Raw genomic sequence first — 23136 nt, 5'->3', positions numbered from 1 at the left:
TATCATGGACCAAATTGCCTACAATATTATGCGAAAAATTTTAACTACATCTTTCTGATCCCCACCCACCCCATGAGCTCACGTTTCGTGATAGTAGTATGTTTCTACCTTAACAGCAGTAGCTTACTGTTGGAACCCCAGCCTGAGGTAAAGGGACTCTCTGGTCCTATCTAAGCAGTACAAATAAACACCACTTTCATTCCTTTTCATCTAAAACAAATGAACTGAACATGGGAGAGTTTACCGTTCACCTCTCAATTGGAGAAATGTCACGAGAATAACGACGCGACGCGGAACGCGTTTTATGTCGCGTCAGGACAGTGCTTCTCAAAGTTGTAGCCACCGTTGCGAAAAATTTTAACTACATCTTTCTGATCCCCACCCACCCCATGAGCTCACGTTACGTGATAGTAGTATGTTTCTACTTTAACAGCAGTAGCTTACTGTTGGAACCCCAGCCTGAGGTAAAGGGACTCTCTGGTCCTATCTAAGCAGTACAAATAAACACCAATTTCATTCCTTTTCATCTAAAATAAATGAACTGAACATGGGAGAGTTTACCGTTCACCTCTCAATTGGAGAAATGTCACGAGAATAACGACGCGACGCGGAGCGCGTTTTTCAAAGTTGTAGCCACCGTGGCACATTTTTCAAGACTCCAATCTTTCCGCGGCACCCCCTCCTCCAGCACAAAAGAACATAAATGTTGTATAAGAGTGAATAAATATACCTTTTTAATAGCGTCGCAGGCCTTTTTATCCTCAATTGGGCATGCTGTCTTTCTTATCTCATCAGTTTTGTGATATTTCTTTGAATTTTTTTTCCAAATCTCGCGCACACTTAAGGCTATCTCGCGGCACACCAGAATACCGTGACACACAGTTTGAGAAGCACTGAGTCAGGAATTTATCGATATGGTGAGCCGGGGCAGCCAGGGGGACAGGGGCTTAAGTGGGGCTTCCCATCACGTCGAAATTGAGCCGAGTGCTCTAAGCGCGGCGTTTCTTTAATCGACTCACTTTCATTTTACTTGGCAGCGAGACGGCACTGCGTGTTTGAGATTATCCGACACAGTCAAGTGTTGAGCATTCCAGTGACGTATTCGTGAATCAAAAATATGATAGCGTCGCAGGCCTTTTTATCCTCAATTGGGCATGCTGTCTTTCTTATCTCATCAGTTTTGTGATATTTCTTTTAATTTTTTTTTTCCAAATCTCGCGCACACTTAAGGCTATCTCGCGGCACACCAGAATACCGCGATACACAGTTTGAGAAGCACTGAGTCAGGAATTTATCGAAATGGTGAGCCGGGGCAGCCAGGGGGACAGGGGCTTAAGTGGGGCTTTCCATCACGTCGAAATTGAGCCGAGTGCTCTAAGCGCGGCGTTTCTTTAGTCGACTCACTTTCATTTTACTTGGCAGCGAGACGGCACTGCGTGTTTGAGATTATCCGACAACCGACACAGTCAAGTGTTGAGCATTCCAGTGACGTATTCGTGAATCATAAATATATGTGCCCCGTGTCCAAAGTTCACAGAATATTCAAGTCATTACGAAATAATTTGGCATGCCTAATTCGCTTGAAGGGTAGCGCGCCTATAGCTTGAACTTTGGAAGGTGGCGCGCTTGTAAGTGTTAGGTTGCGGGTTCGATTCCCGCCAGCGGCGAACTTTATGACGAACGGACAAGGTTCGTTCTCGGAAAGGCTGGCTTTCCTCTATTCTATCCTTCTATCTCTTCGATTTCTGTAAGATAAGACCTCAGTAGTACCTAAAGTTAAAAATAGAAATTTTAAAACACTACTGATAGATATGATAAGGTACCTAATCTATCATAAATTCTGTAAGTTAAGTATGTACTTGCAAAACTTTTTCTTACACTTACCTACCCACACAATATTAATGTGTTTTCTTAGAAAATGTTCACAGAAGTACAAAGATCTATTTACAACTTACTGTTTCCTGTAGAGAGGTATCCATTATTTAGGTAAGTAAGTAATCGAGAAAAATTCTCCTAGATGAAAGAAATGAGAAAAATACATATAGACAGATATGTAAGTAGGAACCAGTGTTGAAAAAATACTCAACTAAAATAGTTGAGATCAAGCAACATAAATTTAAAGTCTCAGCTAAGTACAACAGCTTAGCTCTTGAACATTTTCTTCCCTAGTTCCATGAACCGATGTGTTCGACAGACAGTTAGGATATCATGATCATTAAATAATTTCTTCACATCTTTATTAGCCTCTACTAAATGCACAAGAAAATCTTCAAAGGCCAGTTTTGTATTAGCTGGGATAGTTCCCACCTGTGCTTTCCTCAACATGTCCACAGTACCCTGTGCCCAACCACTCTCAATAGCAAACTCAGATATCCAAGGTTCCAATGCCAGAATGGCACTCATTGTCTGCATACCTAGGAACCAAAGCTCCTCTACTTCTCTCCAATGCATCTTGTAGTTGAGATGCACCACCAAAGCATCACCAGAAGATTCATCCACAGTATAGGCCTCCCACAGGAATCTAATAGTGACCTGGATGTAGCGACAAATAGAGAAGTCATTCTTCTTCACTCGCTTGGATTGCTGCTTGAGTAGAAGCAAGCCTAATACTGCCAGATGTCCATGTAACACTAAATTCTCTGGTACATTCTTCAGCTCAGGCAAGTTGTTAAAGATGAACTTCATGAGAGAAGCAAACAATGCACTCTCCTCTACTAGCTTTGATTCCAACACTGTAATGTTCATGAATATGTTACAGATGCTAATGATGGCTGTCTTGGAGTCTTTCATATCCTCCACTATTCTGTAAGTTAAGTATGTACTTGCAAAACTTTTTCTTACACTTACCTACCCACACAATATTAATGTGTTTTCTTAGAAAATGTTCACAGAAGTACAAAGATCTATTTACAACTTACTGTTTCCTGTAGAGAGGTATCCATTATTTAGGTAAGTAGAAAATGTTCACAGAAGTACAAAGATCTATTTACAACTTACTGTTTCCTGTAGAGAGGTATCCATTATTTAGGTAAGTAAGTAATCGAGAAAAATTCTCCTAGATGAAAGAAATGAGAAAAATACATATAGACAGATATGTAAGTAGGAACCAGTGTTGAAAAAATACTCAACTAAAATAGTTGAGATCAAGCAACATAAATTTAAAGTCTCAGCTAAGTACAACAGCTTAGCTCTTGAACATTTTCTTCCCTAGTTCCATGAACCGATGTGTTCGACAGACAGTTAAGTAATCAAGAAAAATTCTCCTAGATGAAAGAAATGAGAAAAATACATATAGACAGATATGTAAGTAGGAACCAGTGTTGATAAAATACTCAACTAAAATAGTTGAGATCAAGCAACATAAATTTAAAGTCTCAGCTAAGTACAAGAGTTTAGCTCTTGAACATTTTCTTCCCTAGTTCCATGAACCGATGTGTTTGACAGACAGTTAGGATATCATGATCATTAAATAATTTCTTCACATCTTTATTAGCCTCTACTAAATGCACAAGAAAATCTTCAAAGGCCAGTTTTGTATTAGCTGGGATAGTTCCCACCTGTGCTTTCCTCAACATGTCCACAGTACCCTGTGCCCAACCACTCTCAATAGCAAACTCAGATATCCAAGGTTCCAATGCCAGAATGGCACTCATTGTCTGCATACCTAGGAACCAAAGCTCCTCTACTTCTCTCCAATGCATCTTGTAGTTGAGATGCACCACCAAAGCATCACCAGAAGATTCATCCACAGTATAGGCCTCCCACAGGAATCTAATAGTGACCTGGATGTAGCGACAAATAGAGAAGTCATTCTTCTTCACTCGCTTGGATTGCTGCTTGAGTAGAAGCAAGCCTAATACTGCCAGATGTCCATGTAACACTAAATTCTCTGGTACATTCTTCAGCTCAGGCAAGTTGTTAAAGATGAACTTCATGAGAGAAGCAAACAATGCACTCTCCTCTACTAGCTTTGATTCCAACACTGTAATGTTCATGAATATGTTACAGATGCTAATGATGGCTGTCTTGGAGTCTTTCATATCCTCCACTAACTTTGCTGGAAGTTCAGGTACAGGTTTCTTCAATAGACGCTCAGCTTTTGGTACAGGAGGTCTCTTGTAATGAACAATGGACCAATGAAATGCCAAGGCTTCATGTAAAACTTCCTCTTCCTTTGTATCCAACATGATCTTACGACCTTGGTCTTCTACTGTGAGATGACATAAAGCAGGTAGCAAGAATCTCAGTAGATCTATCTTACTCAATGGATCTCCATCTGAGTCTGTAGTAGAAGGTGCATCAGCTTTATTAGATTCTAATTTCACTCTTTCCTGAACATAGTGTGATCTATATGCATAGAATGTTTCATTGCATAGTTGTAAGACAAACGGTAACACTCCATAGACAGCACTACGCATAGCAGATGTCTCTTGTGCAAGCCATGCTGCCAATACTCTTACCATGGCACAGATGAAGATTTTCTCTGGAATACTGCCATTCTTGATTATCTCCATGTCCTTAGACAATTTGGTCAACAGGTTGATCACTGCAGTAAATGCTCCTTTTAGAGCAGTGTACAGTTGTTGCTTTTCTTTTTGTTCCAAGTCCAAACTATCTGTGGCCAAGTAGGTAATGGCTATTTCCAAAAATGTGAAGCAAGCAGTGACTAGGTCTGCATTGTCCATAATCTCCTTGAAGCTTCTATCCTCTAGTTGCATTCTCACCTCCACAGTACACAACTGGATGAGAAGTAAGAAGAACTGTTGAGGTCTCTCTTCATCCAACAATGTCCACTCAATGCTCAACACCTCTACAATGACAGAGGCTAGCTTCAATGCAGGATCCCTCTGCTTCTTACCTATCTTACTCTTGAGAATATCATTGAGAGCCTTATAAATATTTAGGGGCCAAGACTCATCACTAGTACTTGTCAGATTAATTTCTTTCCTAGCTTCAATGCAGGATCCCTCTGCTTCTTACCTATCTTACTCTTGAGAATATCATTGAGAGCCTTATAAATATTTAGGGGCCAAGATTCATCACTAGTACTTGTCAGATTAATTTCTTTTTGAGGACAACTCAAGAGTAAAGAATGCAGTATGGAACACAGTTCAAACTTTCGGTCACTGTTATCAGTTTCAAAATCTAGAGATATTTTATTGAGCAGCATGTTGAATCCTTTGGTGTTGCCTTCCCATGATGCAGGCCCATACTTGGAAACCACTGATACTAGAATATTGAGGGCTTCATCAGTTTGGAAACTGTTGGTAGAATAAATCTCTGACATTCTAGACACAGCCCCTATTTCATACAAAGTCTTCTGTCCAGGCTCAAAGGAGGCAATGTTCTGTAAACACTCATAGGCCTCACTGATAAAAATCAAGTTGTCATCATTCTCCGCATCAGTCTGTTCGACTATATCCAAGAATACTGGGACATTAGCCAGCATGTCCTTATGAGTAGCTATCTCTTCTTCCCTGCAAAATGCTGAGAGTATGGAGATAGCTACAGACTTGTAAATAGCAGGAGGACAATCAGAAGGAACATTTGTGGAAAGCAATAGTTTCTTCAGAAAAGGAAAGCCAATGGCTTCAAATAATGCTTTCTTATTCTTGGTGTTACAATCTGAACCCTTCACAAGCTTGGTGGCCATGAAGAGTGCAGCAAACTTTTCTGTGTCATTTTTGGCTGCTTTCAGGACAGAAACACACTTTTTAACACTTTCTGTTAATTCAGACATTTTGATAAGAAATTTACTAGAGATTTAATGTAGGTATTTACAGTTCACACAACACAGAATCTCAACACTACACACTCATCAGAAACACTGTGACTGAATGCAAGATGAGTGTTGTATAGTTCTTACACCTCCTTTTCATAAAAATCTAATTTGGGAACATTTCTTTGTAGAAGTTCCTGGCAGAAGGCCATAATTCTTGTTGGAGAAAAACACACTTCAATGAATTTTTTTAATAGACATTTTTTGACAAAAACACTTCTCTAACCTCAAAAATTTGAATTTCACGCACAAAATTTTTCTCTTTGAGTACACGTATAACGAAATTTCACTTGGGCCGGGCCAACATTGGATACCTGGTTCTACAGTCTCATTTTGCATTTTGTACAAGTTTAGAAATTTTTCTCACGTTTTCCCGATTAAAATCGGTGAGAAATTCCTTTTGGACACAAATATCTATATAGTGCTGCCTCTTCCACCGATAAAAAAATTTCACATGAGACTATAGACCCGGCCATTACCTGACTTTTCGTTATATCAATAAAGTGCTGCACTCACCGTCAAAGTTGAGAACTTCTGATAAGAAAGAGGGGAATGTATCTAAAGAAGGGGAAGGAAGACAACTTTTCTTCTGTTTATTATTTACTCGGTTCATTTCAGTGATTGGTGGTGCTCCAAACTTTGAAATTTTGTAATCATTCCAATTTCCATCTGTTAAAGTAAAAAGTATATTAATTTGATAAAAAATTCTCCATTAAAAATGACAACTTCGTTAAACTTTGAAGCTACAAAGGCGATATTCTTCGATTTGGACAATACCCTTATCATGACAAGAACTGCAGATTCTCAGGCCTGTGAAATGGTAAGCTTTCTCTTGTTTTACATTTCCATTGATTTTCGTAATTTGTCCTTGAGATGAGATCCATTTTTACTCAAGTACTATCATCTCTTAGTGTGCTTAGACCTTCTAAAAATACAAGACATCTCCGGAAAGTATTGGGATGCAAGAAGAAAAATTACTTAGCAGTCAATTTCTATCCAACCAGGTTTTTCAGTTTTTCTCATACGCTTTTCAGTTTTTTACATGAACATTTCTTCAAAAAAAAGTCTAGGAGAGATAACCTAACTATGTCCTGATTTCGAACCCATGTCCTCCCGTTTACCACACCTACTCACCTCTGTGGGGTTCAACTTCTGCAGTTTCCTCGGAATGGACGAAGAATCACTTCTCTTGCTCTCGTTCATGGCTTTCGAACCGTCCCGGATATAAGCACCAATGGGGCTCTGTACGTTGAGAAACTTGGATGGTCGCTTGGTAGGCAGAGAGGTGGGTAATTTGGAGCCGGTGAATTTAGGTGGCTTGATGAGAGATGGCTTGGGTGTGGGTGACTTGACTGGCTTGGAAATGGGTGACTTGACAGCTTTCTGGAGAGCGGGAATTTCGTCCGGTTTTCGAATGGAGCCTGAAGTTTAGAAGAGAAGATCGTACGAGTATTAGACATACGAGTAGATGCAGTGCAATAGTCCTCAACAGAAATGGACGCGGCACACAAGGGATCAAGAACAGACCGCCTTAACATAATAATAATTAGACATATGTAGGTAGTTATGCTTGAGATATTGTTCTTTTTACCTTTACTACTTACTACCTCCTACCTCCCAGGCTCTAACTCTGTACTATTACATGTCGGGAAAGCTATGCTATTCAGGAGAAGTCCTCAACAGAAATGGACGCGGCACACAAGGGATCAAGAACAGACCGCCTTAACATAATAATAATTAGACATATGTAGGTAGTTATAGTTATGCTTGAGATATTATTCTTTTATTTTTTTACCTTTACTACTACCTCCTACCTCCCAGGCTCTAACTCTGTACCATTACATGTCGGTAAAGCTATGCTATTCAGGAGCGTGGTTTATTACGTTTTGGAATAATGATTTATGGGAACTTGATTCCAATCCTGATGATATCCTGTTTTTCCCACTGATTTATGAATTACCTTATCCTGTTTGCAGTTTGATAACGTGGGACTTAAACTCACCAATTTTGGACTCGACATTTTTGAAGTCCAACTTCCGATTGTTCAAGCTCAAATCAAACTTGGTCTGCGCGGATTTGTTCTGTCCTTCCACCTTAGAGGCGGAGAGAGACTTGCGAATTCCTTGCTTCCTCTCGGAATCATCAGGACCGGGAGTTTTGACTTTGGATCGCGGGGTGGGGGTTTTGCTCATATTTTTCACGGCTGGCGTGGAGGAGGGGACGTTTCTGAATCTCGCCAGAATGGGGGAGAAAGCTTTGTCCGTGAATTTCGTGCTTGGCGCGAGAGAAGCGTTGGGTGATTTCAAGTTCGGTTTGGCAGATGAAGGTTTGGGGGATTTGAGATGGTTCACAGGTCGCGGAGATTTCAGATGTTTGGGCGGCTCTGGAGATTTGATCTTGGGCGTTGTTGTTTCTTTCCGTGGTGTTCTTCCTGAAAGTTCAAATACATCAGTGGTAGAGTGGAAGAGATTCTTCCGGTTTTTACGATATTTCCTAAACATTATGTTGTAAACATGTTTCACACAAAGAAAATATTCTGTCCATTTGATTTTGAGCTCAGAGATTTGATCTTGGGCGTTGTTGTTTCTTTCCGTGGTGTTCTTCCTGAAAGTTCAAATACATTAGTGGTTGGGTGGAAGAGATTCTTCCGGTTTTTACGATATTTCGTAAACATGTTTCACACAAAGAAAATATTCTGTCCATTTGATTTTGAGCCCGATCCGGTCTCTTTTAAGGCCCTTTTTAACTATAGTTACTCAAGTACTATCATCTCTTAGTGTGCTTAGACCTTCTAAAAATACAAGACATCTCCGGAAAGTATTGGGATGCATGCCATTAATATTTATGGGCATTAGAGTGAACTTTTGAGTTGTATGGCCGCCATACACGCCATACATACACGCTACGCCACTGTTAGAGAGGTAGCTAAAATAAAAAAAAAATCCAGGGGATCCCAAAATAAGTCAAGATTTGCCCCCTGGGCTCCGGGGTAGGGAAAAGGAAATAAGGTGCCGAATATTTTTTTACTTTCTATTACCTACTACAGTATAGCGAGCTATGCTAGTTTCAGTAGGTACACAAATAGTAGACGGATGGGGCCTATTCCTCCGTACCTAAATATACCATTCACGACCCTATACCTACTCTACAATTTTGTGCCTTTATTTAGAGACAGTGGCGTAGCGTGGTCTAAAAGTCTAAATTCAAGTGTAGGGCGTGTTGGGCTCATGCACAGGTCTACCAAGTCCCATCACAGTAGGTACATGCCATTAATATTTATGGGCATTAGAGTGAACTTTTGAGTTGTATGGCCGCCATACACGCCATACATACACGCTACGCCACTGTTAGAGAGGTAGCTAAAATAAAATAAAAAGTAATTTTAAGAGTTACAGAAAGTACAGAGAAACCATTCTTATCCACCCAGTATAGGTATAAAAATCACGAGAACAAAATAACCCGTGGTCAGTTACCTACCTAATCATAATCATCAATATATCTTTATAAACAAAGCGGTGGCGCCTCATATGTATAAATACCTAGTTAAATAGGTACCTACCTTGCTAGGTACATATATCTAGGTACCTATTACCTACTACTTCACATAAATAGGTACCTAATTACCTAACCTACTATATGTACATAGACATACCTATCTAGCTGCCTAACTCTCAGGTCATGGTTAAAGACAGGGTTGGGCTTGAAAAATAGAACAAGAAAAAATATAATAGGTAGGTAGGTAGGTAAAGAAATCAATTCCTTCTTATTTTTTCTATTTTTCGAGCCTAGCCTAGCCGAGCCCCGCCACCAGTTTAGTCTGTCAGTAAGAATTCCGTAGGAAATAAGCATGATCAACTGAGAATTCCGTAGGAAATAAGCATGATCAACTGAGAATTCCGTAGGAAATAAGCCTGATCAACTGAACGTATGAAATTTGATGTGAATTAAGTTCACAGATGGGAACTTGGCATGTGTAGACTGTAGACTGTAGTGGCAGAGAGAATGTTGATAGTAGGAATGATGAGCTTATCTGAAACACGAAGAAGGGTTATGTTGTTATAATAGACATAACAAAGTAAGTAGTCATAGTCACTTAAGACCTAAGCATTTATACAGTGACGATAAACCTCCCGTTTTTGTTTGAATCGAAGTATTTGCCATCATCTGAGAAATATCTCGGACGGATTCATCTTGTTCCATGTTTGAATCAGTCACCTGTACATGTTTAGTATGATCTGAAGTTTGATTTAGTGTAGGGACATGAGACTCATTTGTGGACATGTTCTGGCCCACCTCAATGACAGACTCTGTGGCTACCTTTGGGTCGTTTATCTCATTTGAAGACTTGTTTAAATCTTTCACTTCTTGCTGAGATATTGACTGAATGGACGTTCTTTGTTTGTTGGATTGTTTAGATTCGTTAGCTCCAGTGCTTGTTTCATGGTCTGGGTCTTCTAGATCAGATTCTTCAATGGTTGTAGCGATCGAAGTATTTGCCATCATCTGAGAAATATCTCGGACGGATTCATCTTGTTCCATGTTTGAATCAGTCACCTGTATATGTTTAGTATGATCTGAAGTTTGATCTGGCGTAGGGACATGAGACTCATTTGTGGACATGTTCTGGCCCGTGACCAGAATATTATTTTATCCACCGATCTCTATCGACAAATCTACTGATACCTGTTCTGCGGAGCGAAGTATTAAAACAGGGACCAAATCAGGGGGAGCCCACCTCTGTGGCTGAGTGGTCAAGAGCACAAACTGTCAACTTGGAAGTGCTGGGTTCAAATCCTGGCCAGGGCGGAAATTTTCTGACCAGACTTTTCCGTTCTTGGATCGGCATGGATGTATTGGATGTAAAAGAAAATGTGCCTTGAAGTAACGCGAAAGCGGTTCCAAGGTTTAAAAAGAAAATAATAAAAATAAAAAAAAAAAAATCAGGGGAGTGTGTGGGACCAAATTATCCCTTCAATTCAGTTTGAGAGGAGGAATGAGATCTTTAATCGCCCCTTACCCTTGCCCTTAACGATGTTACCCATTGTCGCCCTTTACTCTATTACCCTTTATCGCCCTTTACCGTTTATACGGCCTTGCGTTTCTGGAACCTGACAGAAGCACTTTCTGGTGTCTTAATCTTAAGATTGGTTAAACCTATTACATATAATAATTAATTAGGTGCCTATACCTACCTACTTAGATATGATAGAAGCTGCCAAACTTTCATGACTAAATTTGGAGGGGGCGGAGCGCTACCACGCTCATTCCTCCATGTATCTACTCTGCTAAGATGAGATAGAAAAGAAGAAACTCCCGTAAAAACAGGAAAAATTGGATACTTTACAGATGTCTTACCCATGAAGCATAGGTACGTAGGTACTTGATAGGTTACGGCCGGGTTAATGGAAATTTTTTCTAAATTAAATTTCTAAGAAGACCATTCACCCTATAAGAGAAAGGTGAGTGTCTATCGGAGGGCTAATTATATTACTGGAAATGTTCTTTGTTTTATTAATCACCATATGACAACAACTATCACAACTATGTGCAATTTAGGTGATATCCATGTACGGATAAGTAGTTATGTACCTAATATGTAATAGTGTTTGTGCAATCAATTCATTTCAAGAACCAGTTTACTAATCCGACTTACAATAATTCACGTGTTAAAGTGCGCCAAGAAATAAGGTGGAAAGTGGGTAGGTACTAAAGATATAAGGTGTTAAAATATATTATATATACCATATACCTACCTCCTAATACCCTGTTAGGTTCCTACAGAACGTGATTCATGTATGGTATCTCGAGGTGTGCCGCATTTTCCAAGGCACTTTTAACCTCAGCAGGAAAATTTGGCCACCAGTTGACAGTTGAGTCATAGGAGCAATACGATTAGCTCATCATTTTAAAGATGTAAATCCGGACACTCCCAGTAAAATGGGCCATTAAGACGTTTATCTTCTGATGGAAGGTTCCTGTATTTTTCTTTCATTTTCCTCACTCAGAGAAAAAGAGGTCTCAGACCACAATAAAAACGGATTCAAATTTCCCTGGAAAAAAAAATACAACTCTGATACCTATACTTCCATTTGCTATAGTCATTCATAGAACAAGTTGTAGAGGTTTAGTAGTAAACATTATCTCTCGACTTGGGTTTAGTTTAGTGTTTAGTGTCTGTTGAAGTAGTTAACTTGCACGGTCAGTCGCAATTAGCCACGGACTTCGAAATATTATTGTAAACAAATCAATTATTTTTCGATAAAAATCAATTTAATTCATAGGTACGAAGCCAGAATATTTTTGAGTGTTTTCTTTTGAATTTTTATGCCTTTTCTGGTTCCTAGAGTTTCCGTGTTTTGAGTTCATTTTTTTCTTTTCGGGTAAAGTTAGAAAATAAAAATAAAAAAAAAAAAAAATCAAGGAAACGTCTATTTAAAGTAGTGAGAGGTTTATAGCTGTTATAGGTACTTTCTATTTTGTGTATTTCGCGAACAAAGGATTAATCCAATTTCGACGAAAATTAGATTTACGTGCGAATAATCGTGAGTCCAGAAATATAGGTAAGTATACCTAATCTAGCTAAGTACACCTTAACTATCAAGTATGACTGCATCTGTACATTACGACTTGACTTTATTTTTGACTACCTACCAGGAACTATTTTTGAAATTCAACGTAACAATGGGTGGAATTATTGTAGGTAATGACCTTTTATTACGACAAGCGACGACAACTAAGGTTACCGGACTTGTCATTGGTATGGGACCTCGACCTCTGTTAATACATGGTCATAGGTAGGTATACAATCAATCAAATTGTGAATTCATTTGTGTTAAAGCAGAACCTTTTCACAACTTTTGTGGATATCACAGCATTACTAAGTGCCTCCTTTGCAATCAATTTCCACATAATTATTTCAATAATCTTTTTTCACTGGTAATGCACCACATGACAACAACTATCACAACTATGTGCAATTTAGGTGATAATGTACGGATAAGTAGTTATGTACCTAATATGTAATAGTGTTCAATCACAGGGCTAATTATATTACTGGAAATGTTCTTTGTTTTATTAATCACCACATGACAACAACTATCACAACTATGTGCAATTTAGGTGATATCTATGTACGGATAAGTAGTTATGTACCTAATATATGTAATAGTGTTCAATCACTTCATTTCGAGAACCAGTTTACTAATCCGACTTACAATTAAGGTGGAAAGTGGGTAGGTACTAACGTATACATAGACTAGGTATATACCTATTAGGTACCTACACATAGGTAGATATAAGGTGTTAAAATATATTATATACCTACCTCCTGTTTCGAGAACCAGTTTACTAATCCGACTTACAATAATTCACGTGTTAAAGTGCGCCAAGAAATAAGGTGGAAAGTGGGTAGGTACTAAAGATATAAGGTGTTAAAATATATTATATATACCATATACCTACCTCCTAATACCCTGTTAGGCTCCTACAGAACGTGATTCATGTATGATATCTCGAGGTGTGCCGCATTTTCCAAGGCACTTTTAACCTCAGCAGGAAAATTTGGCCACCAGTTGACAGTTGAGTCATAGGAGCAATACGATTAGCTCATCATTTTAAAGATGTAAATCCGGACACTCCCAGTAAAATGGGCCATTTATCTTCTGATGGAAGGTTCCTGTATTTTCTTTCATTTTCCTCACTCAGAGAAGAAGAGGTCAGACTATACCTATAGTATAAATGGCTTCAAATTTCCCTGGGAAAAAAAATACAACTCTGATACCTATACTTCCACTTGCTATAGTCATTCATAGAACAAGTTGTAGAGGTTTAGTTTTAGTAGTAAACATTATCTCTCGACTTGGCCAGTTGACAGTTGAGTCATAGGAGCAATACGATTAGCTCATCATTTTAAAGATGTAAATCCGGACACTCCCAGTAAAATGGGCCATTAAGACGTTTATCTTCTGATGGAAGGTTCCTGTATTTTCTTTTATTTTCCTCACTCAGAGAAGAAGAGGTCAGACTATATAGTATAAATGGCTTCAAATTTCCCTGGAAAAAAAATACAACTCTGATACCTATACTTCCACTTGCTATAGTCATTCACAGAACAAGTTGTAGAGGTTTAGTAGTAAACATTATCTCTCGACTTGGGTAACTTGGGTTTAGTCGTTTAGTGTTTAGTGTCTGTTGAAGTAGTTAACTTGCACGGTCAGTCGCAATTAGCCACGGACTTTGAAATATTATTGTAAACAAATCAATTATTTTTCGATAAAAAATCAATTTAATTCATGCGAGGCCAGAATATTTTTGAGTGTTTTCTTTTGAATTTTTATGCCTTTTCTGGTTCCTAGAGTTTCCGTGTTTTGAGTTCATTTTTTCTTTTCGGGTAAAGTTAGGAAATAAAAAAAAAAAAATCAAGGAAACGTCTAGTTAAAGTAGTGAGAGGTTTATAGTTATTATACTTTCTATTTTGTGTATTTCGCGAACAAAGGATTAATATCCGATTTTGACGAAAATTAGATTTACGTGCGAAAAATCGCGAGTCCAAAAATATAGGTAAGTACCTAATCTAGCTAAGTACACCTTAACTATCAAGTATGACTGCATCTGATGTACATTACGACTTGACTCTATTTTTGACTACCTACCAGGAACTATTTTTGAAATTCAACGTAACAATGGGTGGAATTATTGTAGGTAATGACCTTTTATTACGACAAGCGACGACAACTAAGGTTACCGGACTTGTCATTGGTATGGGACCTCGACCTCTGTTAATACATGGTCATAGGTAGGTATACAATCAATCAAATTGTGAATTCATTTGTGTTAAAGCAGAACCTTTTCACAACTTTTGTGGATATCACAGCATTACTAAGTGCCTCCTTTGCAATCAATTTCCACATAATTATTTCAATAATCTTTTTTCACTGGTAATGCCACCACTGGTCGCTATTCGATTAAAGTAGCTACTCAATTGTCCTCACGAAGCTAAGTGAACCCCGAACTCCAAGCACAGAGCCGAAGAAACTTTGACCACGCGGAATCGAACCCGGTACCTCCGGCGTTCACTTTTCTTCCAGGTGTATCGCCCAAACATTTCGAAGAAAACTCCATTTACTAGCACAAATCAAATCAAATCAATTTCTACAGCCCATGTTTCCGATTTGAAGGGATATATTGCACCAGAGAAACGATTTAGAAGAGGCATAAATGCATTGACAATGTGGAATTCGAACCACAGCAACTTACTTTGGATCTCCTGTCTGTTGACATTGGGCAAACTTGGACATGCCCAGCAGATCTTGGACGTAAATGCGGGTAAGTTGAACCTAAGAACTAATAAAATACATAATAGCTACCTACTAATAGTCTAAAAGAGTGGTATAAAGAGAGAGAAAGAGGGAGAGAGAGATAACTTATCAGGAGATGAAGGAGGATGCACAGGATCGTGAAAAACGGAAGATGTCTTTAGACATATTTTTTCCCCGGTACCTACACTGCCCAGGATAGCTTTTTGAGGAGGTATTTGTAGAACCATCGAAGAAGCAATAGATGAGATTTAAAAATCTTTTGGGTATTTAACCCTTTATTATTGAAAAAAGTGAGAGCCCATCACCTATGGGTGGCATTGTTAAGAATTGATAAGAAGATATCATGCTTGCTCCTTTAGCATGTGGGCGGTACCTACTAGTAGGTACCTACGTTTTACAAACTTAACTTTATATTATATATCATACACTTATACATACTATGTAAGTAAATGATTGGATACTATAGGCTATAGGTAGATACCTATAATGCCAAACCTCTTGAATCGAATAATTATAAGGCAGAAAAATGTAAATTTACACCTGCGTATTAAATCATTACAGCGTCATCGTAAGGCAGGTATTTAACTAATATGATTGCTGAAATAGGTAAATTTACATCATCAACATTTTACATAATCTATCATAAATATCATAATTAATCAATCTGTCTGCCTTTTGTCTGATAATATTATTACAAGAAACCAATTAGGTACCTACTTTACACCCTGAGTACTGAGTAGTGTACACTTGGACTTGGGATCTGTAGGTTGGTGGTTCGAGTACAAGTCCGCGCCGGCTAAAATCTGGCGTATAATCGATGACCATTATTTTGTGACGAGCATTCGAGCTCAACACACTTAAATCTCAACACGTGCTTAACACACTTATCTCACCACCCGAAATCACAGAATATACGATACATACTATGTAAGTAAATGATTGGATACTATAGGCTATAGGTAGATACCTATAATGCCAAACCTCTTGAATCGAATAATTATAAGTCAGATAAATGTAAATTTACACCTGCGTATTAAATCATTACAGCGTCATCGTAAGGCAGGTATTTAACTATTATGATTACTCAAATAGGTATATTTACATCATCAACATTTTACATAATCTATCATAAATATCATAATTAATTAATCTGTCTGCCTTTTGTCTGATAATATTATTACGAGAAACCAATTACTTTACACCCTGTGAGTACTGAGTAGTGTACACTTGGACTTGGGATCTGTAGGTTGGTGGTTCGAGTACAAGTCCGCGCCGGCTAAAATTTGGCGTATAATCGATGACCATTATTTTGTGACGAGCATTCGAGCTCAACACACTTAAATCTCTACACGTGCTTAACACACTTATCTCATCACCCGAAATCACAGAATATACCAGGTAGGTATAAATTCCTTAGTTGATGCTGTATCGCCAACTCGGTACCTAAATACATAAGTACCTATACAGGAAAAATATAGCGGTCAAAGTTCTATGTACAGGAAAAAGTTCGTATTTTTTTGTACCCAACATATTACTCGGACTTTGTTTTATTACATCCCAGACTTTCGTAATCATTCACACCTTTATTGGTATTCTCTTGTTCAACTTACTTATAAAATACTTAAAGGAAATTCTCTTCATACTATAGAACTATGAGATAGGTACCTATTTATGATTTATGCAAGACTTAACATGTATGAGGCATTATAAATAGACCTAAGATGCGGAGTTCTTCTTTTGTAGCTATAAATCTGGTATCGGTAATTCGTAATTACTCATTACAGAGCTTAGTTTTGCTCCAATCCGGTTTTCCCCGTGGAATTTTCCAGCCATGTTCAAAACTATTGGGGCTAAAAAGCCCCCTGTACTACGTTTAAAGCAGAAAGAATGGACCAGGATAATCTTGCAATTTAAAGATGAGAGTCCTGAAAATCAATCTGAGAACGGGTTTTCTTAAGTGATATCAATTTATCACTTTTCTGACTTACTTCATTCGTGGACATCGACATCACATTATCACGATAGAAGACAGGTGACAATTACTCACATGACGTGAGAGTAGTGTGGCTGTCCTGAGCGAGATTACCTAGGTACAATATTATGGGAAAACTTTGAACTACATCTTTCATCTTTCTGACTCTCTATGAGTTCACTTGACCTGATTTTAATGTGTTTATTTATACCTTTAGACATAACTTTTGAGAATTTCCCCAGAAAAGCAATTTAACTATACCTACCAACTTTGACCTTATTTTCCTTTCACAGAATGTGAAGAATACTCCAAACCGTACACGCAGACAATCAACGCTCTTCCACTCAGCCTGGACCCAGATGTGCTCACGATCAATGTAGGCAAATGTGACCGCAATGCTCAGGCTCTCATTGTGGGTGGCCAAAAGTCAGAGCTAGGAGAGTTTCCACACATGGTAAGAAAAGACAGAGTTGTATTTTTATTTTTATTATTATTATTATTATTATTATTATCTTGGATTGGATTTCATATCGTCGTCCCAAACACGAAGTGGCGTAAGTGCGAAAATCACATTTTTCAGGAGAGCCGGAATAAGTTTTTTAAGTTTTTAAATGTATTTTTTGAGCCCTTTCCTACTGCACAATCTTCACAAAGTACATGTTTACCTAGTGGTTAAAACATTTTTAAAGCATGCTATGTATGTTTTTCCAGCAGATTTTTTGCGATAGGTACACATGATAACTCAAAATTGTGATTTAATAAACTTCCGCCTCTTCGTGTTCGGGACGACGATATGGTTTAGTATTCGTACAGGCGCTACCACGCCAGAAGAGGGGAAACAGGGCTCATAGGTACGAGTGTGTCAATTTGTTCCGAAATGATTCTTAGTTTGTCCGATTTTTATTAATTCGGCACCTATTTTGGTATAGCTTTTCAGCACATAAAAGAAATTTGCTGATTATTTTTTCGACTCCATTGGTCTTCGTAGATGCCCTTTTTCTGAGTGAGTTCACAGATTAGGAATTCTGTATCCACTCTTACCTACATGACTTTTCTTCCACTGTCTTTACGTGAATCTGAATAGTGAGGCAGGTAATAGGGTACCTGGGTACCGACATAATTACCTAAAGGAAATTTTTCAAAATCCTGGACAACAACAAAATTGGCAACAACCCTCTGCGCCTAGTTGGGAACAGAGTTCAAGCTCTTTCAACGGTTTTCCAGGTGGACAATTTCAAAATAATCAGCAATCGTTTGCACAGAATCAACCATGGGGTTCTTCCTTTGGAAACTCCAACTGGGAAAGACCGTCACCGAATCCAATCAATAGCAATTGGCAGTCATCTAATAGTTGGCAAACGCCCTCGACTACCTCAAACAATAACAATTGGCAACAGTCTTCAAATAACTGGCAACAACCTTCCAATAACTGGCAACAACCTTCCAGTTCTAGCGTTGGAAACGAGCAGGCCAACAATGGCTGGTCCAATGAAGACAAACCAACGATTGGCAACAGTCTTCAAATAACTGGCAACAACCTTCCAATAACTGGCAACAACCTTCCAGTTCTAGCGTTGGAAACGAGCAGGCCAATGGCTGGTCCAATGAAGACAAACCAACTTGGGGATCCCAACCACAAAGTTGGACAACTAAAAGACCAACAAACTCTGGATCAAATAAGCAGAAAACCACTACTAAAAAACCTAATAATGGATGGGATAATAGTGGGGGTGATCAGCAACCTGTATGGACAGAGAAGACAACAACTTCAGGACGATATAGGCCTTCACCCACCAAGAAACCGCAGAGAAAAACAATCAGTGAACTCAGTAAGTTAATAACTCCTATTATGTTGGTCCAGTGTTGGTGGTGGTGGGGCATGGTTGGTCCAGTGGTAACGCGCTTGCTTGCCATTCAGAAGGTCCCGGGTTCGAATCCCACCATCGACAAAAATTTGTACTCGGTTTTTGATTGCAAATATTTCAACGGGTTACTTTCTGGTGTTCTCGTGTTGACCCAGCACCTAAATGGGGAGTATTTCGTCTCTTCTCACATCTGATGGAAGGCATACTATGGGATGGGCATGCTACGACACAGACCACATGCGTCCAATGTAGCAGTTGTTTCATTGCTACGAAATAAAAACGGCGGTTTAACACTCATCTTTAAATAAAAGTAGGTGGGTATAGTAGGAATTTACTAATTGTGATCACTTTGTTTGGGATCATGTCCCGTAGAAAAAGGTCACATACTAATCGCGTACACTTTGAAAAAGCTGATACTACTGTGCAGTCGGTACCTATTTTTAACTTTTGGTTACGTTTCGGTGAATCATATCATATAAGATATCAAAACAAAAGAAATTCACTTTAATAGATGACTCATTTTCATTTCTTTTTACACGGAAAACACTAAATTTTATGTTGAAAGTACGTGCATACTTTCGCTAGAGGCGACAGGTAATCGGCATCGATAGGATAGTCTGTGAATGTTGTTCAAGTGGTCTGCATACCTGTGCCGTTTTCTGGTCTTTGCAAACCCTACATCTTTACCTATATGGTCATAATTATGATCTGTAGTCTGTGAATGTTGTTCAAGTGGTCTGCATACCTGTGCCGTTTTCTGGTCTTTGCAAACCCTACATCTTTACCTATATGTGTATATCTGTATATGGTCATAATTTTGATCTGTGATTACCTTGCGGACAAGTTTGATGAAGGCAAATTAATTGGAAGATGGTTTACTCATCTTTACACTGATGGTGGATCGTTTATTTGTCTTTAATACACTGCTGACTGCTGCATGCTGGTGCCAGCTACATATATTTTCCCTCAGGTCATGTCGTTCCCACAAATTTGAAACCGATCGGACAAGATTTCGGAGATTAATTTTTAATGATTTGGTTTTGATTGGAGAAACGGAATAGCCATATCTTGTTTAGGTAAATATTTCAGTATATTCTTCTGAGCAGGAATTCCCGAGGCATTGGTGATTCATAATTAGCTGGATATATCTTTGGAATTAAACATAGACAGGTATCATTCGTTCATAGTTGGGCTCGTAGTATGTTCGATAAAACTAGAAATAATTCTGATATTTTCAGAATCTATTTTATTGATTGATACGTAGATAGAATGTTTATACCTACTGCTCGGATTCCTCACAATCTTTCTAATGTGGGAATAACCCTCAATGTAATGAAGACCGCAGAATGTTCCTAATTTCATTCACCTCTTTCACTTATATCCCTAGATCAAGTTCTAGTTCTAGGACAATTATTTCAAATTGATTCTCTTCTAATGAAAATATCTTTGTATAGATACCTTACAGGTAGGTACTACTACTCATATTATATTGGTACCTAATTGGTTGGATATTTCTTGTTCTTGTTATTAGTATGCCATTCCTACTTTTTATCAGATTCATTAACAATCTTCTTCAAGGTAACATCCTAAGTCGTACCATATAAACTTTGATTAATATTCAATTTCCTTGCAGCAAAAATTTTAAAATCAAGATTTGAGGGAGAGAGATTTAAAAGTCAAAGGTTATGAATGTCATAGGCAAAGGAGGTTTTGAAAGATTTGGTACCTAACCAATCGGTAAGATGACGATATCATGGGGTGATATACCTACCTGTAACCTTAATTGGGGTTTCCAGGGAACTGTAACTGCTAAGGTCTTATCGTCCCGAAATCGAAAAGAGAAGGAAGACATGACAGGAACATTATCCCTTCAGGATAAAATCCGCCCCAGGGCGGGAATCGAACCCGCGGCTTAGCGCTTACAAGGCAGACACGCTATCAAAACGCGCCGCACAAATTCACATTGCCTATGTAGGTATACCTACAGTACAAATAATGGTTGCTAAATGATGTCTTCTTGATGGCTTGTGTTCTTGTATCCAATGTTGTTGTTTCTTGTTCTTGTTATTAGTATGCAGTTCCTACTTTTTATCAGATTCATTAACAATCTTCTTCAAGGTAACACCCTAAGTCGTACCATATAAACTTTGATTAATATTCAATTTCCTTGCAACAAAAATTTTAAAATCAAGATTTGAGGGAGAGAGATTTAAAAGTCAAAGGTTATGAATGCCATAGGCAAAGGAGGTTTTGAAAGTTTTGGTACCTAACCAATCGGTAAGATGACGATATCATGGGGTGATATACCTGTCCAAGTGTCCACTTATCTAGTCTATACTGCATACTATTATCTAAACATTATATGTTACACTTAGGTATATGAGCATAATTTTATGTAGTTCCACAACTGCACTTGGTTTGCTTAATAAAATCTTTAGAAAAGTGTAAGGACAAGATTTCGGAGATTAATTTTTAATGATTTGGTTTTGATTGGAGAAACGGAATGGCCATATCTTGTTTAGGTAAATATTTCAGTATATTCTTCTGGGCAGGAATTCCCGAGGCATTGGTGATTCATAATTAGCTGGATATATCTTCGGAATTAGACATAGACAGGTATCATTCGTACATAGTTGGGCTAGTAGTATGTTCGATAAAACTAGTTATAATTCTGATATTTTCAGAATCTATTTTATTGATTGATACGTAGATTGAATGTTTATACCTACTGCTCGGATTCCTCACAATCTTTCTAATGTGGGAATAACCCTCAATGTAATGAAGACCGCAGAATGTTCCTAATTTCATTCACCTCTATCAGTTACATCCCTAGATCAAGTTCTAGTTCTAGGACAATTATTTCAAATTGATTCTCTTCTAATGAAAATATCTATGTATAGGTAGATACCTTACAGGTAGGTACTACTACTCATATCATATTGGTTACCTAATTGGTTGTATCCAATGTTGTTGTTTCTTGTTCTTGTTATTAGTATGCAGTTCCTACTTTTTATCAGATTCATTAACAATCTTCTTCAAGGTACCTAACATCCTAAGTCGTACCATATAAACTTTGATTAATATTCAATTTCCTTGCAACAAAAATGTTAAGATCAAGATTTGAGGGAGAGAGATTTAAAAGTCAAAGGTTATGAATATCATAGGCAAAGGAGGTTTTGAAAGTTTTGGTACCTAACCAATCGGTAAGATGACGATATCATGGGGTGATATACCTGTCCAAGTGTCCACTTACCTAGTCTATACTGCATACTATTATCTAAACAATATATGTTACACTTAGGTATATGAGCATAATTTTATGTAGTTCCACAACTGCACTTGGTTTGCTTAATAAAATCTTTAGAAAAGTGCGCCTTTTGCAAAGGTTACGAAATCTACCGGGCCTTCAACCGCGAAAATTTAAATTTTGACTTACCAACCGATAACCGATTAACCGATGAAACCGATCAGGATTCAGGATTTCCGCAGGCAAATTTTGGATTTTACAGATTTTTAACACATTTGACTAATTTCATAATATTCCGAGTTTAAAAGGACATAATTTTGTCAAAATTAAACAGAATGCTCAATCAGTTGCTGTCCAAATTGGTCTGATGCTCAAGTATAATGAGCATAATTTTATGTAGTTCCACAACTGCACTTGGTTTGCTTAATAAAATCTTTAGAAAAGTGTAATGTAATTGATTGAACATACTTAGTTCTCTCTCAAATCAAATCAAGATCAGTTGACACTGTGGACAGCAGCAATCTGGTTTCTCCATTCAGACCAATTTCGATCTGGTATATCTTCAATGTTTGCCAAGGTTCATCAAAATCGGACCGTTTACCGTTTGAAAGTTATGGTTCTCCATTCAGACCAATTTCGATCTGGTATATCTTCAATGTTTGCCAAGGTTCATCAAAATCGGACCGTTTGAAAGTTATGGTTAAACAAACAAACAAACGGACTGAAAGACAAACTAATGTCAAAATGGAAAATTATACATACATATAAAATTGATCCTTTCTTACCTGTGCAAAAAAATCAAACAGTCTGAAAGTGGTAATTTACCAATAAGTATTGTATTTTTCGTATCCTTGTAATATTGCTGAAACTAGGAGCAACCGAGTTCAAGCATTTTGGCGTCTCCACTAATATGTATTGTCATGCTGCATTGCCTAGAATTTTCTGTCTCTCCCATT

The 23136-nt window shown here is 38.0% G+C and overlaps 2 protein-coding genes and 2 long non-coding RNA genes across 4 annotated transcripts; 2 read left to right on the top strand and 2 right to left on the bottom strand.

The window, feature by feature from the left end:
• Positions 1-1795: 1795 nt before the first annotated feature.
• LOC113470941 lies at positions 1796-3377 on the top strand. Its single transcript, XR_003393823.1, has 3 exons — positions 1796-1842; positions 2811-2953; positions 3241-3377. It is a non-coding gene; the product is annotated as an uncharacterized LOC113470941 (long non-coding RNA).
• LOC103517760 (neurochondrin homolog) lies at positions 3366-6012 on the bottom strand. The gene is made up of 2 exons (XM_008482806.3): positions 5077-6012; positions 3366-4951 (listed from the first exon to the last, which is right to left on the bottom strand). Exons 1-2 carry the CDS (start codon positions 5738-5740, stop codon positions 3393-3395), a joined length of 2223 nt encoding a protein of 740 aa, XP_008481028.1. The 5' UTR covers positions 5741-6012; the 3' UTR covers positions 3366-3392.
• Positions 6013-6388: 376 nt separating this feature from the next.
• Positions 6389-8280, bottom strand: LOC103517764. The gene is made up of 3 exons (XM_008482810.1): positions 7782-8280; positions 6914-7200; positions 6389-6448 (listed from the first exon to the last, which is right to left on the bottom strand). The coding sequence occupies exons 1-3, from the start codon at positions 8278-8280 to the stop codon at positions 6389-6391; spliced, it is 846 nt and encodes a 281-aa protein (XP_008481032.1).
• Positions 8281-11945: 3665 nt separating this feature from the next.
• On the top strand, positions 11946-15063 carry LOC113470939. Its single transcript, XR_003393820.1, has 2 exons — positions 11946-12339; positions 14866-15063. It is a non-coding gene; the product is annotated as an uncharacterized LOC113470939 (long non-coding RNA).
• The last annotated feature ends 8073 nt before the right edge of the window (positions 15064-23136 follow it).

The sequence above is a fragment of the Diaphorina citri genome, unplaced genomic scaffold (assembly GCF_000475195.1).
Source record: "Diaphorina citri unplaced genomic scaffold, Diaci psyllid genome assembly version 1.1 scaffold1950, whole genome shotgun sequence".
Taxonomy (NCBI): Eukaryota; Metazoa; Arthropoda; class Insecta; order Hemiptera; family Psyllidae; genus Diaphorina; species Diaphorina citri.
This window is presented reverse-complemented; position numbering and strand designations above follow the sequence as displayed.

Excerpts from the sequence above, each read along its gene's own strand:
- LOC103517764 (XM_008482810.1), bottom strand. The coding sequence starts at position 8,280 with ATGTTTAGGAAATATCGTAAAAACCGGAAGAATCTCTTCCACTCTACC. Across the intron at positions 7,201-7,781 it reads AAATGTCGAGTCCAAAATTG|GCTCCATTCGAAAACCGGAC; the intron begins GTGAGTTTAAGT and ends TCTAAACTTCAG. Across the intron at positions 6,449-6,913 it reads AGAAGTTGAACCCCACAGAG|ATGGAAATTGGAATGATTAC; the intron begins GTGAGTAGGTGT and ends TTACTTTAACAG.
- LOC103517760 (XM_008482806.3), bottom strand. The coding sequence starts at position 5,740 with ATGTCTGAATTAACAGAAAGTGTTAAAAAGTGTGTTTCTGTCCTGAAA. Across the intron at positions 4,952-5,076 it reads GCATTCTTTACTCTTGAGTT|CTAGGAAAGAAATTAATCTG; the intron begins GTCCTCAAAAAG and ends CCTGCATTGAAG.